A 16,873-nucleotide genomic window follows, 5' to 3' on the forward strand; every position below is an offset into this window, starting at 1 on the left:
ATTTTTTATTATCCTCAAAATTGATTAATCCATAATAGGAACGCATGCACCAGTTGTGGCACTATTCTTAATTTTGGTTCCTTATTTGGCAAATCCCATTGTTTTCTTATGGGACTGGCCAAATAGGGACCACTAGTGCCACAACTGGTGCAAAGGACGTCAAAAATTAAGCAAAATCAATTTTTACAATTATGCTTTGCTTGTTTGGGAGGAAATCAAAGGTGTTATCGTATCATATGAATATGCTTTATCGATTTGAACTTGGTTTGCGGTGATTCGATTGGCCATTTGGCATATAAAGCACTAGTGCGACAACTGGTGCTATAGCCACAACTGGTACACCTAGCCTACAAGTAACCGATTGAAACGCTCCTTGATGTTATATCTATGACTTATAAGCAAAGCGTTTATGAATAATGCTTCCTACGAATGATTAAATTTGTAATAATTAAATCATTCAACTTTATGAATAAAAGTTATGATTAATGATTAATTCATGTTGGACATTGATTAGTGATTATGATTAACGATTAAACAACTTTTCAACAATTATTAAGGATTATGAGTAATTTGAGTAATTTGATCAACATCACAAAGGTCTAAATAGTGTCATGTTTTTTTTCCCTTCGACAAAGGCATAATGCATGAAAGGTTCTTTATTTTTGTCCAACAAACAAATAATAATTGGTAAAAATATGATAATCCGAAAATTGAGTAAAAGATACTTTCTTATTTCAGCTTGAACATTACTAACAAAACACTAAAGACGTTCCCTTGTAGAAACCTAAACAGGGGCCCTCCTTAGCCGTGCGGTAAGACGCGCGGCTACAAAGCAAGACCATGCTGAGGGTGGCTGGGTTCGATTCCCGGTGCCAGTCTAGGCAATTTTCGGATTGGAAATTGTCTCGACTTCCCTGGGCATAAAAGTATCATCGTGTTAGCCTCATGATATACGAATGCAAAAATGGTAACTTGGCTTAGAAACCTCGCAGTTTTAATAACTGTGGAAGTGCTTAGTGAACACTAAGCTGCGAGGCGGCAATGTCCCAGTGGGGGATGTAATGCCAATGAAGAAGAAGAAGAAGAAGTAGAAACCTAAATACGTTTTTGTCGAAACAGAACGAGATTGCGTAGAAAGGAATTCTGTTAAATTTCGTTTCGAATCACCTGAAACGAGATATTTCGAAATACCGCATATCCTTATCACGTGTACATTCAAAAGCGATCGAGAAAAAGGATAGAAAAACTATAAGAAGGGAAACTTGTGGGTGGCAAAACGTAAATGTCGATATTTCCGATTCCTTTTTGTTTTGTTCATGATGCAATTCATCAACCAGATGTATCGTCCATTCAAAGAAAGCTATCGCAACGTGGTGCGAATATCAGATGATTTGGTTCTATCCTCTTAGTAGTGATTTTGCCTTACTTGGGAGTCAAGACAGTTTAGACAAGTTTTGTTATCTTGTGCCATCTAATTTCATTCGTGATTTTAACTAACATTCAATTGCAACAAAAGGATAGCTTTAGGGTTTTCTGCTGCATGATTTTTACCTTCAGGATATGAGCAATTTTCATCGGATCACACTTCTGTTTCGTTTCGGTACGCAATGACGTCAGTACCGGTGTAGGTTAGTCTTGTTTATTTCAATAAATATGCCCATTCAGAGCTGGTACTCAACTCATCGAATTGAACCGAGCGAAAAGTGCCTCTGATTATCCTATATGAAAAGTTTCTTTTTCGAGTGAAATCATTGTCCTTCAATACAGCTTAGCATTACGAGAAACGCAAAAAGTGTAATATATTACGTCTTGCGAAAGCGGTACAATCTGTCTGTTCAAGACAGGGGAAAAAATCTCAATAGCTATGATTTATGACTGTGCCTAACAGAAGACGATATCGGTTTTTTTTCTTCTCAAGCTCTTGAAAGGTCGCGAGGTTATCGTGAACAATTGGTTCCTGTATTGATTTTCTTTCCTATGATGAAAAGTGCGGTGTGAGATGCTGCAACCGATCTGAATTGAAATTTCTTAATCGAGATGAATCACATGAAATTTTAATATGATTTAGTGGAACCGGAGCTGGCACATGTGACGTATTGAATAAAATACCACAATAAACCTCTTGACTAGAAGAAAACTTTATTATCGAAATGTTCGCCTCATGAGATCACAAAATAGTTCAGCAGTAGCACCCACCCCACAATCGCAATTCCTTCAGCGGATCTCCCCGCGCCACCATTCCTCCGCTGGAACTGTCTGTGCGACGACCTTCGCCTTCCGCCGGTATGCTTGCGCTGCTTTCTTTTGTCGGACAAATGCGAACTGATCCAATGATTGGCGAAGGCGACATCCGAGAACACATCGGGAAGACCGGACTTGTTTGCCCCCGCGGCATCGACTTCGTCCACGATAGCGACGGTTCCAACAGCAGTAGTGCCGCCGCATTGACCTGCCGCTGCCGTTGCAGTTTGCCAGTCGATGTGCGACACCACGGCAACCAGTTTGCCTTCGCATACTAACGGACTGCCGAGCATGATGTTGGTGCGTTGCTGGAGCTGTTGGTTTGGTTGGAAAGTTATTTGATCGTGAGTGCAAAATGCGATAAACGTGGCGGCGGCAGCAGTAGTTCTCATTCTGGTTCTGTTTGCAGTTGCATAGCATTTGGCAATAGTTTTTCGTTTTCGTTAACAGTATGAATAGATGCGAGTAAATGTAGCTTTGTTAATGACATTGTAATTCAAAATAATAAGTTAAAATGCTGCCACTTACAGATGGCGAAGGGCCATTTGGCCGAGAACCATTCGGAGAAATGCCATTTGGCAACGACTAGGCCAAAGGCCACTAGGGCGAAAGATGTTTTCCTGAATACACCATTTTCCGAACAGACCATAAGCCATTTAGAAGAATAGGTTATTTGGTCAAAAAGGTCATTTGGCAGAATATGTTTCACTTCTCAATCAACATTACTCACTTCTCGTCACGAAAAGTGAGGAACAAGAAGTTAGAAATGATGAGTGTGAAAAAGGCGTCCTAATTCTCATTTCACACTACTTACAGTGCAAAGTGAGAAGTAACAAATGACGAAAGAGAAGTGAGATGTCACATCTCACTTCTCACACAATATTTCTCACTTCTCACTATGAAAAGTTAGTAGAGCGAAATGAGAAATGAGACGTCTCACTACTTACTTCGCAAATCTTGCTTTTCACAGTGAGAAATATGAAATGAGGTGTGAGAAGTGAGATGCGAGACGTCTCACTTCACACTAATCATTTCTCACCTTTCACTGTGAAAAGTGAAGTAAGCAGTGAGACATCTCATTTCTCATTTCGCTCTACTAATTTTTCATAGTTATAAGTGAGGAATATTGTATGAGAAGTGAAATGTTAGACGTTTTACTTCTTACTTATCTTTCGTCATTTGTCCTCATTTTTTAACAGAAGTAAAGAATGATTAGTGAGAAATGAGAAGAGAGACGTCTCACTTCTCACTCATCATTTTTTACTTCTGTCTCACTTCTCACTAATAATTTCTCACTTTTCACAGTGAAAAGTGATATATGAGTTGAGCAAAGTAAGAAAAGAGACGTCTCACTTCTCATTTATTTTTCCCACTTCTTATTAGCAAGAGTAAGAAGTGAGAAGTGGATAGTGAGACATCTTACTTTTCACACATAATTTCTCACTTGTCACTGTGAAAAATGAGTATTGTGAAATGAGAAGCCAAATGACTTTCGGCCAGATGGGTTTCGGCCCAATAATGGTTTAGAGCACCTCCACGGGAGTCCTCATCGCTATTCTCATTATAGCGCTCCCTCCCGAGTGCTATTTTAGGATAGCGCCCCATCTTCCCACCGGTGGTTTTTGTTTTAGGTATAGCGACTTTGTAAACATATTGAGTTCTCACCGGGCGTTGCTAAAAGTAGTCAACATCTTCTTCAATGGCTCTACATTTCAACTGGAACTTGGCTAGCTGCTGAAATTAGTATTCTATTAGCATTTTATCAGTTGTAAGCTTTTCTGTGCCCTTCATTACATGCGTATGTATTTTGTGAGACAACTGACAACTATACCCATGGAGCCCATAGGTATACTCGAAAGCATCCTTGACCGAATCGGGAATAGAACTCGCCATCTCCGGAGGGCAATTCTACGCTTTTGATCCCAAGGCTAACTGTAGACCCGTCGTAATAATTTTTTTCACCGTTATTCCTTCTGAAATTTCTTCCGGGGATTTATACTTATCGAAGAAATTCCTCATGAAATTGCCACCAGTTTTCCCACAATCTCTTGACAAATTACAGCAGGAATGCTTCCACAGTTTTTTTTCTCTGAAGGATGTCTCGGAGAAAAAAAATTTGTAATAACATCCGAAAGTATCCGGAGAGTTTTCAAATGAAACCACAAAAAATATATAGGGCTTTTCCAATAAATAAAATCCCGAGAGAATTTGGAAGAAATCCTAAAACTATTCTTGGAAGATTCTTAAAAGAACACAAAGATTGCTGGGGAACTCCCGGAGGGATCCAAGATGATTATCCAAAACAAATCATTTTTAAAAGAACGACAGAAAAGATAAACTTGCGGGAGCTTTTCTGGAGAAACTACTTGAAGAACATATTGAACAATTACTAAAGGAACCTTCTGAGGCATTCCAGGAGGACCTTCCCTTAGAATAACTATAATAACAAAATAAAAACAGTGGAATTCGCTCCTCAATATAGGTGATCCATTACTGTAATCATTTCTTCGCGGAGTTGAACTGGGGCACTAGTTAAAAAAAATTAATATTCTCCTTGTTTTTAATTTACGTCGAAATTTTTCTGAAAAAAACAGATTTTCTGCAATTTTTATCAATACCAAAGTGACGTTTCACAAAATAGCAACCCTGTATGGAAATTTAGCAACCCAGTATGGGGTGCTAAATTTGGAGACTCACGGCTAATTTTGAGTTGCGTTCTTATTTTACATTCCCGTTTAGATACCTCCGGTGTAAAAGTGGGTCCCTATCAGGGGCCCGGAAATAGCGATAGGGACCCAGATGGGGACTCCCGTGGAGGTGCTCTTATTCGGCCTAGTGGAATTCGGCCAAATGACTTTCGGCCGAATGAGTTTCGGCCAAACGACCCTTCCCTCTTACAGTCTTCTTCTTCTTCTTATTTGCCTTACATCCTTCACTGGGACATTGCAATTCTTCCTGCTTATTGTTCATTCAGCACTATCACATTTATTAACCGCGAACTTTGCATTCGTATATCATGAGGCTAACACGATGATACGTACATACCCAGGGAAGTCGAGACAATTTCCAAACCGTTAATTGCTTAGACCCTTAGTCCCTCGAACCCTGCCAACCTCAGCAGAGTTTTGCTTTATAGCCGCGCATCTTACTGCTAGGCTCCCACTTAAAGATATAGCTCAAAATGTTCCCATTAGATTCTATTTGTAAATTTCGTATCGCCTGTAGAGGTGGGAGAGGGAGGTACCTTGAGCAATTAAGCCAAATATGTCCTTTGACCGAACAAACCGTTAGGCCGAAAAGGATATATGACTGAAATTGTTGTTCGGCCGAACAGGTTTTCTGGCCAAAAAAGTCGGATGGCAAAAATGGATGTTTGACAGAAAGGGTCATTCGGACGAAAATACTATTGGCCGAATGGGTCATACGCTTAACTTAGACTCACTGTACATGACAATGCCAGCTACTCCGTGATTGATCAGAATTGTTATTTATTGTTGCTGCTAGAGACCGATTATACCTCTGTCTGCATCCCCACAATGCCACGGAAAGGATATTTTGTTAGTTGGTTTGGGTCGTTGCGCAATGTAAATAATGCCACTGAACCTGACCAACAATACTCAGATACATCAAAATGAACTCTATTGATAATTTTTCGCGAAACCATGATGTGTCAGACGTCGCAAGATCAGATCAGATCACACCAAAAAGTGGCCCTTTCCTCGGGGAAACAGGTTCTCGGAATGCCACGAACCCTGATCAGCACCACTCAGGTACCTCGAAACATACTTTATTGAACACGTTTCCCGAATTGATGAAGTTTTATACATCGCAAGATATGTTTCAGATCACATCAAAAAGCGGCCACTTCACCGGGGCAACCAGGTTCCCGGAAGGCCACATATCCTGTCCAAACCCACCAAGGAACCTTGGAATAGGCTTTATTGGACATGTCTCGTGATTTCATGAAGTATGACACACCAAAAAATGATTTTTAAGACTAGATACCTAACTGGTTCGTTTGGTTGGTAACACAGGTACCTCGAAATATACTCCATGGAACTTGTTTCGCGGCATGATCAAGTTTGAAATATCGAAAGATGGATTTCACATCACATAAAAAAGTAGACACTTCCCCCTGGTAACCAGGTTCCCGGAATGCCACGGAACCTGACCTTCACCACTCAGGTACCTCAAAAAAGGCTCTTCTGAGCATGTTTCGCGAAACCGTGAAGTTCGAGACGTCGCGAGGTGGGTTTCAGATCACATAAAAAAGTGGCCAGGTGTCCGGAATGCCACGGAACCTGACAAACATCGTTCAGGTGCCACCAAGTAGACTCTATTGAGCATGTCTCGTGATTTCATAAAGTAGATGATGATGATGATGATGATACTACCATCTATTGTAGCAAGGCACCTGCCGATAGCACTGGCCATATCTGACAAACGATTTGATCATGATTATACTATTGCTTGTATTTCATCAGACTCCTGTATGAAGGGCAAAAATGGGTGGGGTGGTTCCATAAGCAGAGACACTTATGCGAATCCACGGGATGAATAGAGAATCTCCTTCCAGAAGAAAGTTCGTACATACAATGTTATAATCTAGCCCTCGTTTCCCAGATTGACCCAATAGATGGGGAGAAGAGCCCGCCCTTTATCCACGAGATGTTAACAATAGGAAGTTGGCGATTCCACTCTTCCTATCCAAATCGCTTCAATCGGGTGCCCTGATGGTTTTTTTTTTATGGTATATAATCATATAGTTTCAATATAATTTGGTAAATACATATAATGGCATTCTCTCACCAAGTTTCAATTCCATGTCCTGGACGAGAAAGGACCTTTCTTCAGCGCCAGCCAGTTTTAGATTTATGTCTTCAGAAATAGAAAACCAATAGCTCTTCAAGATATGTGGTGGTTTGGATCAGGGAATAATCTCGTGATTTCATAAAGTAGAACACACAAACAATGTGTTTCAAGACTTTCAGCAAGGCCATGTGGCCAATGTTAATGCTCTTCCCAGTGTTATAATTTCATCAAGATTGCACCAATATTTTAATTTAAATTAAAAACAATTCAAAAGAAAATAAATGGGAATATTTTCTATGTAACATCCCGAGTAGACGAAAATAGCTCAATAATATCAAATGTTTATTAGATAGCAAAATGTGATATGGACATGATTGATATAAGAGATAAAAGATCAGACGACAATATCAATATTTTGCACTGAAATATCATGAGGAGATCAATTTATGTTATTTGTAAGAAGTGATCAATAGCATGTGCCATTAGTTTGATCTTATCCTTAGCATATTTTAATATTTAAATGAAATTCTGGTGCAAATTTTTGATATTGTTGTCTGTTCTTTTATCTCTTATATCAATCAAGTCCATATCATGTTTTGTTATTCTGTTCACGGCTTCTGCCCGGGATAGCTCTTCTTTCCGATGAATTTGGTTACCTGAATTAGGAGATTTGGTATATGGATGATGCAGAGCCAATATACAAGTAATCAGGTTTACTATGATCTCTTTATTAGTTTTGATTCAATCATAGGATGCTTTTGATATGTCATATGACAGCCAACAATTTTTTTCGTCGTATCTGTTCGACAGCTTTTCCATGAGTTCACTTGAGATATTGGAAAAGTAAAAACGTTGCACACAAATGGTATGACCTCCATGAGCTGATAAAATTACTGGTTTGCCCAGAAGCCGGCTCCAAGGCATCGGCTTCCAACGAAGTTGAAGATAATCTGTTTCTATCGATATCAACGCGAGGTGCTGAACTGTACATCCCAAAATGTCTCAAAGCAATGATTGAAGAGCTTGTAGGAATTTGGAAAGAAGCTGGATACGAACGTCATGAGAGGAAGAAAGCGATCAGGAAATTAAAAAAAAAGTTAAATGCATGGCACAATATCCGAAAAGATGTCGGCAACAGTAAAACGAATAAGCAGAAGAAAATAGAAATTTTTAAGTCCGGACTTGAAGATTTGTTTGACATCAATATCGGAGAAAAATGAGATATCATTTTTATACTGGCTCCTTCCATATACTCCGACCTAATCCTGTAATTCAGGTAACCAACTCCATCGAAAAGAAAAGCTATGTTACCTAGAAAATATTCTCATTTATTTTTTAAGTATTTTTAATTAAAATTTAAATATTGGTGCAATCTTGATGAAATTATAACATGTAAAGAAAACGTACCGAATTTGTACACTTTTTGACTATTTACTAAAACTGCAATATATCAGCCCCATAATCACATTTCTTGAATCTTTTTTCATGAAAATATTCCTTATCCTAAGAGCTGTTTCTTTGTAGTACGTAAGTTGTTAGGAACGAGAAAAAAATTATATTATGTCTTGCCGGATTCCAATCCAGCGCTTGCATACAGATTCCTTCCTCGCTTTTTCGTAATGTGTGGCCAATCACCTCTATTTACGCTCTCGAATTCCTGTTGATATCGGTTTTTGATGGCATCGTCGATGGAACTCAGCATTCGAGATCTAGTTGTGAGGCCACCAGGCCCGAAATATAAACCGTAGACATCGGTTGATGAATACTTGCAGTTTCTGCGTAATCTTTGTTGATACACACCAAGTGTCACTGGCATATTACATAACAGATTTCACGTAGGAGTTGAATAATCGAAATTTAGTGCATTGACTGATCTGATTGAATCTCCAAATATTTCGTAAACTCGCAAAAGTAGCTTACTCTGCCTATCGTTGCACTATTAAAGTAATATCATCAGCCAAATAGAAGTCATTTAGATGCCAGAGCAGCCCACGGTTTGGTACACGGTCAAACGCACCCGTGATATTGTCGATTACGATGAGGAACAGTAGCGGAGATATAAATCATACTTGCCTAACTACAGCGACTACCCAGATGGGGTCAGACAAAGCTCCGTTATGCAGAACTCTGAACGTAAAAGCTTTGTACTGCGCTTCGATTAGGCCGACGATTTTGTCCGGAACTCCCTTGCATCTAAGGGATCTAACCACAGATTTTCGTGGCTTTTTTGTAGTCAATGAATACCAGATAGAGGGACTCACGGAATTCGACTCATAGCTCCAGGTTGATACAGAGCGTGACAATATGGTCCACACATGATCTTCCGGGTGGAATTCTGCCTGCTGTAGTCGGAGAGTCTTGTCTATTTTGTCCTCCATCCGATTTAAGATGAATTTGCAAATTTGAGAGCAATACACAGTAACATGATGCCACGCCAATTGTTGCACACAGCCAGATCCTCTTTTTTTGGACCTTCACTAAAGCACCCTTCATCCAGTTCGCCGGAAAAGTGGCAGTTTCCCAGATAATGCCGAATAGTTGCAACATTTGCGCTATGGTCGGCTATAGCGTCAGCTTTGAGCATCTCTGCTGTAATGCGATCGACTCCGGGAGCCTTGTTGGATATCTTGCTTCGGATGGGGAAGCAGCCATAATCTGGGGTAGCAGACATTCTTGATAGCCGTGCACTGTTCTTCTACGCTGCCACCTTCCGGAACATACGTTGCCCGAGTTCCAAGTTCTTCAATGAACGAAAATGGCCGTCCGAGTTTCTCCTCCCGCAACTGAATCCGAGCAATGTGTAATCGTATATCCATTTTCGGGTGATGCAAAGGGGGTCAATTTGATCTTCATTTGCTCAGTGACGAGAGATCCACGTGGCTTTGTGCACTGATCGATGGGGGAAAGAGCGATCTTCCAACCACCATGCCGTTATTGCCACATAATTCTGTAAACAGCTCACCGTTTTTACTCATTTCTCCAAGATCATGGCGTCCTATGATACACTCATAATCCGTATTTCCGGAGCCGATCTTCGCATTTAAGTCGACCATGTAGATCTGGATGTCAATTTTCGGAGCTTTATCCACGATTGTAATGAATATTTATAGAAAAAGTTATTCATTTGGATTAGGTTCATGAAGCAATAGCTATTCATACTTTTAGAATGAAGAAAATATATTAAAACAGCAGCGCATTATAACGTAATGTTGAGTCGTGTTATTTTGTGGAATATAAAGAAGAATCTTAGCCATTTGTGTACTCGTCATAGTTTGCATTTTCTGTCATGTCAAAGGGAAAATCGTCATTGATGCGTTATTACAACAATATGACTCGCTTCAACTAAAGAACAGTTGAGAACTACTGCACTAATTCTTAGGTGAGAATAGATTCGTACACTTACATCATTACACGAGTGATTTCTGCGAGCGCTGTTCTGGCTGTGGTGCGTGTTTCCATTCGATATTTTCGCACACAGCGCGTCATCTGTGAAATTGAACGATTTCGGATAGTCAAATTCGCAGCGCTCCCTGGACCATAGCTTCGCTTTGATGTCCGGATAGTTCGACGTATGGCTCGGGATCGTACATTTGGTTCCCTCCTCCATCCCGTAGCCTGGCTTCACCATCGGAATGGAATCGATTATGTGCGAATATTTCAAAGTCGTACCGAGTTTCAACAATCCCACGGCTCGTCGAGATGTTTCCAGGTTGTATTTGGGATGAACGTGCGACGATTTAATTCCAAATAATAAACCCTCTTTCGGGTTCGTTGCTCCTAATCGGACGGTTATGTATGAGGCAGTTTTGTTCCTTAAAACAACAAAGTTCCACTTTAAAACATGATTTTGTTGCCTACAAGGGAATTGAACTCACATTAAACATCTCGCAGCTGTCAGTATCCACGTCGTTTCCACAACCGCACCAGCGCAGAACACAATTCCCTTGTACTCGATAGCAGCTTTGTACGGGGTGATGCGGCCTCCAACCCCGCCGACACCTAATTAAGATTTGCATTTTCAAACTCGGAAAATCGTTATCTCTATGCATAAAAGCTTCCACACTAAACCAACCATCAGCAAAAGCACCGATAAAAAGCACCATTAGACACGTTCGAAATTCCATCCGAATTACGATAGCAACACACGAACGGAACTAAAACTATAACACAACATCTACAACCGCTACTAGTTTAGCTCAAACTAGTTTTATTAAATGGGGGTTCTAGCATTAGAAGTGCGAGTGCAGACAATCGGTGCACGAGAGATGCAATAGGCCTTCAGATCTTTGCACTCTCGCAGCCTCACCATCATCAGGGCAGCGTCATCGGTTGCTGTTTGTGCGGTACTTGAATTGCACTGTAAAGATACCAATAGGTACGTACTTCCTAAGCTGCGTCACCCTGGCTTTTCATGACTGTAACGAATAAGTACATTATGCGTTATCGGTTCACGCTTCATGACCGAATTTTAGGATGGGTACCTGTTTCTAGAAGCCACATTAGCATTGGGGGGAAATTTTTGTAGGTAATTGATATTTATATTTTAATGCTGGTTGCAATAGATGGAATGCGTTTTGTTACTAGGGTTAAACAGAGAGTACACATGGAATGGTTTAAAGCCTCTCTTTCACTGTCAATGAGAGAAGATTTATTATATCTAGAGTTCGAACATGGCTCTCAATGTAATTTAGCATTATCCCGCAATGCTGGGTAGACACTTTCTGTACCACACTGTACTATAGTTCTTACTATTCTTGTTAATATGTATATGAGTGATGGTTGGAGAAATATGGAACGACGATGATTTGCAACGATGTTCTAGGGTGACAGTACCCTTAGTGGTGGTAGCACCAATAGTGGAGGTAGTAGGGTTTTTAATGAGATTTATCATAATTATACACTTAAAGATGATTTCAGTTGATATGTCATGCTTTAAATATCCTATTAAATGCAACTTATCCTAAGATTTTGCTTGAAAATCTATTGAAAACTTAATAAAATTGACTTTCTTCCACCTATAGTGGTACAACTGTACTAATAGTGGCGAGTCTCATAAGAAATCAATGGATAGCACCGCTATGGGAACCAACAATATTTTTACCGCCACTAAAGAACAGTGTATCCATTATTGGTGTAAGCAATACTTGGTAGTTGTTGATGATAAATGATATCAATCTCATTTTTGTTAGCAAATTTATAAGTTTATCTATTGGCTAAAATATTAAAGCTGTAAATTTTCCATGATTATAAATTTAAAAAATATATTTCCTTTTGTGGATCTACTAATACCTCCATTATTGGTACCGTTACCCTATCTATTTTTTGCTGCATTGCTCATGGCACAGGATAAAAAAGTAAATTATTAAAAAAACGCAATTCAATCAACCTCATTACTGATGAAACAGAATTTCTAAGGAATTTTGAAAGAGTTTTCTACGAAATATTCACCGAAAAGTTTCATTTCATTTTCATGAAAATTTCCTCAGAGATACAACGATAAATGATTGATTTGCTTATGCATGATCGGTGGTGATCAAACGCTAGTGAAAAATCGAGAGAGGCAAATACGCAAGGGAGCACCTGATTGAAATTACTTTGAAAATTCAGCTATGGCCATATGATCAACAGTTAATTGATAAGTCAGCTTTCTTTCGCCCAACGTTCTGGATTGAAATCCTCTGAACGGCTCGGATAATGTTGAGACGACATTAGTACAGGTACTGGCAAAAAAAAGCTGACTTATCACGCTGATAACTGTCGTGACGGATTTATCTGACTCTATCGACGGACATTTGTTAACAGCCGTCTGTAAGACGAACAGAATACATAATTCGTTCCTTCAATAGGCGATATTACTTTCATTATTGCATACTCTGTCATGACGGGCACAAAGCGACATTCGTTACACAGGAAATTGTTTCAAACTCCCACGGGATTTATTTTTAAAGTTTTGGTCGATATATTTTAAAAAATCACCAAACAAATTCGGAGCACTTACGAAAAAATCTTCGGAATTTCCTCGGAAAATTTGTTTCTAATATCCTTACAAAACTCTTCTGAATTTCCTCAGGAAATTCATCGGAATTTTCTCGGGAAACTCTTCGTAATGTCTTTAGGAATATATTCGAAAATTGTTCGGAAAACTCACTGGAGTTTCTTTGGGAAACTTTGAAATTTCTTCTAAGGCATTTCTTTAGAAAACTATCAAAAACTACCTCCTGGAATTCATCGGATTAACTTTAGAACTTTACGGGATTCCCCCAAAAAACGCTCAGAATTCTCGAAACGATTCAAAATTTACTCGGAAGAATGTAAAAAAAAATCCAGAAAAGTTTTCGAAATTTCTTCGGGAAACGCAACACTTTCCACTTTCCGCAACAAATTTCCTCAAAAAGATTCTTTATGGTTTCCTCGGCTAACGTTTCGACACAGACAAACAGACGTAACTCTTAGTGGAAATTGGTTGAAAAAAATTGTCATCATTGAATGCTGAGACACTAGCTCTATCTGTTGAACAATCTACTCGAATCAGTGGCAGCTTTGACGCATTGGCGTTCAACGCTTCGCGTCTAATGTTTGAAGCAGCGCAGCGCCTTGGTAAAAAAAAAATCAGTGTTGCTATGGTGCTAGTTGTTGATGTTTCTTGAATAATATTCCTTAACTCACTTTTCATGTACTGTCCGGATTTGTTGCTTTTGAAGTTCCGTGCGACGTTATGAACATAGAAATTCGCACCATAGATTAGCCACATGCACAGTAAATAGAAAGCTCGGTGATTATCCAGCTCTACGTGATATAGCTCACTCTTGCCCGTCTGCATCAAATTTATCGTTCTATGTTCATCCTATACTGACCTTTTTGTATATTCTCACAATGAGGTACATCCTGCCAACACCTTATCAAACCATTTTCCGGTATTAACCAACACGTGATCGTCGGATCCAAACTATACCTAAAGCTCCAGCCAACATATAAATCAAGAGCAATATTCGACCCCCAAATGGCTAAACTCGGCTGTCGTGATTTCTGGTTCTTAATTCACAATATGCCAGAAGAGGTTTGGAGTCTCTTGATAAGTCTTGCTCCTCTTTTAATTATGGATTCTTGATAATCTGTTCTTGATCTTCTCCTTTTCTTCAAATTTGATCCGTTCGTCATGCCATCCGTTGTAAGAATGACCTCTTGCCCCGTTGACACCCGCCTTTTATACAGTTTGGCGTTGGCGACGGTTATGTGTTGTTTGTTATACTTAACCCCGCCTACCATGATCCATTTAGTCGAATTTCTAGAAATTGTGATGCAAACACCGAAAATACCATAGAGTGGCGGATTAACTTATTATTTATTGTTGAACGAAATAATGTATCAATTTGAATAATGTTGTATTTATTGATCAAGCCTTATTCTCTACATCGGCTAAGAAAAAAAGGTCTTAACGGAACTGATCGGTCCTATACCATTACAAACTCTAACTAACGCGAAAATGACATCCAATGAAAAAATTTCCTAATTTTTTATTCTATGAGTTTTCATTTTATTATTGGTTGTTAGTTCAGGCTCATCTTTGATGCGTTAGATTCGTCCTATGCGAGCTCTTTGCAGGTGTAGTGTCAGCCCAAAGACAAACATAGAATCCTGAACCAGTTAACTCTTTTAATTCTCATTTAAATTTCGTAGCTCTGCACTGCCATAAATTAAGGAAGGCGAATGACACTAAATATTGAGTTTATTTATTTTTGTTTTCTGGTTGCGCCTCACCAAGACGCGCATGCTTTGATGCAAGGTAAGGCGACGCTTTGGGCGTTTGGTGATTAGAACGTAAAATGCTAGACTCTTCTCTAGACTAGACTCTTCCGAGAGAATCGCGCAAAATAGTTAATGAGCGATGAACTGGATGGAAGTGTTACGTCTGTTTGTCTGTGGTTTCGAAATATCCTAAGGAAATGGTTTCTTCGGGAAACGCTTCGGAATCTCCTTGGGAAACGATTCGAAGTTTTTTTTAAACTTCAGAATTTCCTAGAGATCCACTTCAAAATATCCTCAAGAAACGTTCCTGATTTTTTTTTCGTAAAACGCTTAAAAAACTTATCGGGAAACGTTTTGAATCTTCTTCGAGAAACATTTCGAAATTCCTTCAGGAAATGATTTGAAATTTGTTGTCGCTCGTTGTTGAAAATAACTCGAAAAGCGATTCGAAATTTACTCGGGGAACGCTTCCTCGGGAAACATTTCGAAATTTCCTTGGAAAGCTCTTCGGAATTCCCTAAAAAAATACTTCGAATTTCTTAAGAAAACGCCTTTACAAATCCTCGGGAAACACTTCGGAAATTCTTTGGGAAACACTTCGAAATTTTCATCGGTAAGCTCTTCGGTATTTCTTTGAGACGTTTCTAAATTTCCTCGTGAAATGCTTCGGTGTTTTCTTGGCAAACGCTTCGAACTTTCTTCGGTAAACGCTCCGACATTTCTTCAGGAAACACTTAGGAATTTCTTCGGTAAACGCTTCGATTTTTTCTTGGGTAGCGCTTTAAAATCTCCTCAAGAAACGGTTCGTAATTTCCTTGAAAAACGCCTCAAAATTTCCTCAGAAAACACATTCGAATGTTCTCGGGAAACACTTAAAAATTTCTTCGGAGTTTCCTCGATAAACGCTTCAAAATTTCTTTAGTAAACGGTTCGGAATTTTCTTAGGAAACACTTCGAAATTTCCCTCAGAAACGCTTCGGAATTTTTTTTGAAAGTACTTTGGTTTCCCTCGAATTTTTTTTTCGGAATCTCTTCTGGAAACGCTTCGAAATGTCCTCGGGAAGCGCTTTGGAGTTTCCTAAAAAAAATATTCCAAATTTTAACGAGGAACGCTTAGTAGTTTCCTTACGAAACGTTACTGAATTTCCTCCGGAAGTGCTTCAAAATTTACTCAAACGCTTTGAAATTCCCACGGGAAACGCTTCGTAAGCTGCTTGAAAAACGATTCGAAATTTTTTGAGGAAACGCTTTAAAAAATTCTCGGGAAACACTTCGAAATTTCTTTGGGAAATTTTTCTCGGTGAGCTCTCCAGCATTCTCTCGAAAAAAGCTTCGAAATTTTCTCGAGAAATGGAATTTCCTTGGAAAATGATTCAGTCTTTTCTCGGGCAGGGCTTCAAAATTTCCTCGGAAACGCTCCAACATTTCTTCGGGAAAGGCTTCGAAATTTCCTTGCGTAGCGCTTTAAAATTTCCTCAAGAAACGCTTCGGGATTTCGTCGGGAATTGCTTAAAAATTTACACGTTGTTTCGTAATTCCTTAAAAAAAAATAACTTTTCGGAATTTCCATGAGGAGCGCTTCAATATTTTCGCTAGAAACGCTTCTAAATTTTCTCAGAAGATGCTTCAAAATTTCCTTGGAAAAAGCATCGCTGTTTTCTCGAGAAACGCTTCGAAATTTCCTCGGGAAACGCCTCGGAAAACATTTCTCCGGGAAACACTTCGAAGTTGTCCGGAACTATAGCTCGTGACTGTAAGTCCTCCAAGGTCACGTTGTAGTTTAGGAGGGGTTAGGGTTCTAGTCGATTGTTTTTTTTTACCTGAATGGCTTCTAAAGCTTCATAGCTTCCACTGTCTCACAAGGCTTCACTTCACTTGCTTCTAATTGATGTTTAATAAAATGGCTGTATGTTTAGACGTCTGTCGTGTACGTATCGCTTTGGAAATGATTCCAAGCAATGGCACATATCGGTTTAGAACCCTCGACCAAGTTAATTTTCCCTTCAAGCCTTTCGCTTATCATGGCGTCTTCTATGCTGTGGGGTTTGAGTAAGTTACCATCAGCGTGTGATTA

General features: G+C 39.3%; 1 protein-coding gene across 1 annotated transcript; it reads right to left on the reverse strand.

Moving 5' to 3' along the window:
• Positions 1–2,130: 2,130 nt before the first annotated feature.
• On the reverse strand, positions 2,131–11,256 carry LOC134216991 (trypsin 3A1-like). Its single transcript, XM_062695747.1, has 4 exons — positions 11,126–11,256; positions 10,929–11,052; positions 10,457–10,865; positions 2,131–2,555 (listed from the first exon to the last, which is right to left on the reverse strand). Exons 1-4 carry the CDS (start codon positions 11,175–11,177, stop codon positions 2,160–2,162), a joined length of 981 nt encoding a protein of 326 aa, XP_062551731.1. The 5' UTR covers positions 11,178–11,256; the 3' UTR covers positions 2,131–2,159.
• Between the last annotated feature and the right edge of the window lie 5,617 nt (positions 11,257–16,873).

This window comes from Armigeres subalbatus, chromosome 2, assembly GCF_024139115.2.
Source record: "Armigeres subalbatus isolate Guangzhou_Male chromosome 2, GZ_Asu_2, whole genome shotgun sequence".
NCBI classification, from domain to species: Eukaryota; Metazoa; Arthropoda; class Insecta; order Diptera; family Culicidae; genus Armigeres; species Armigeres subalbatus.

Excerpts from the sequence above, each read along its gene's own strand:
- LOC134216991 (XM_062695747.1), bottom strand. The coding sequence starts at position 11,177 with ATGGAATTTCGAACGTGTCTAATGGTGCTTTTTATCGGTGCTTTTGCT. Across the intron at positions 10,866-10,928 it reads ACAGCTGCGAGATGTTTAAT|GAACAAAACTGCCTCATACA; the intron begins GTGAGTTCAATT and ends TGTTGTTTTAAG. Across the intron at positions 2,556-10,456 it reads GAAATCACTCGTGTAATGAT|CTCCAGCAACGCACCAACAT; the intron begins GTAAGTGTACGA and ends CCAAACCAACAG.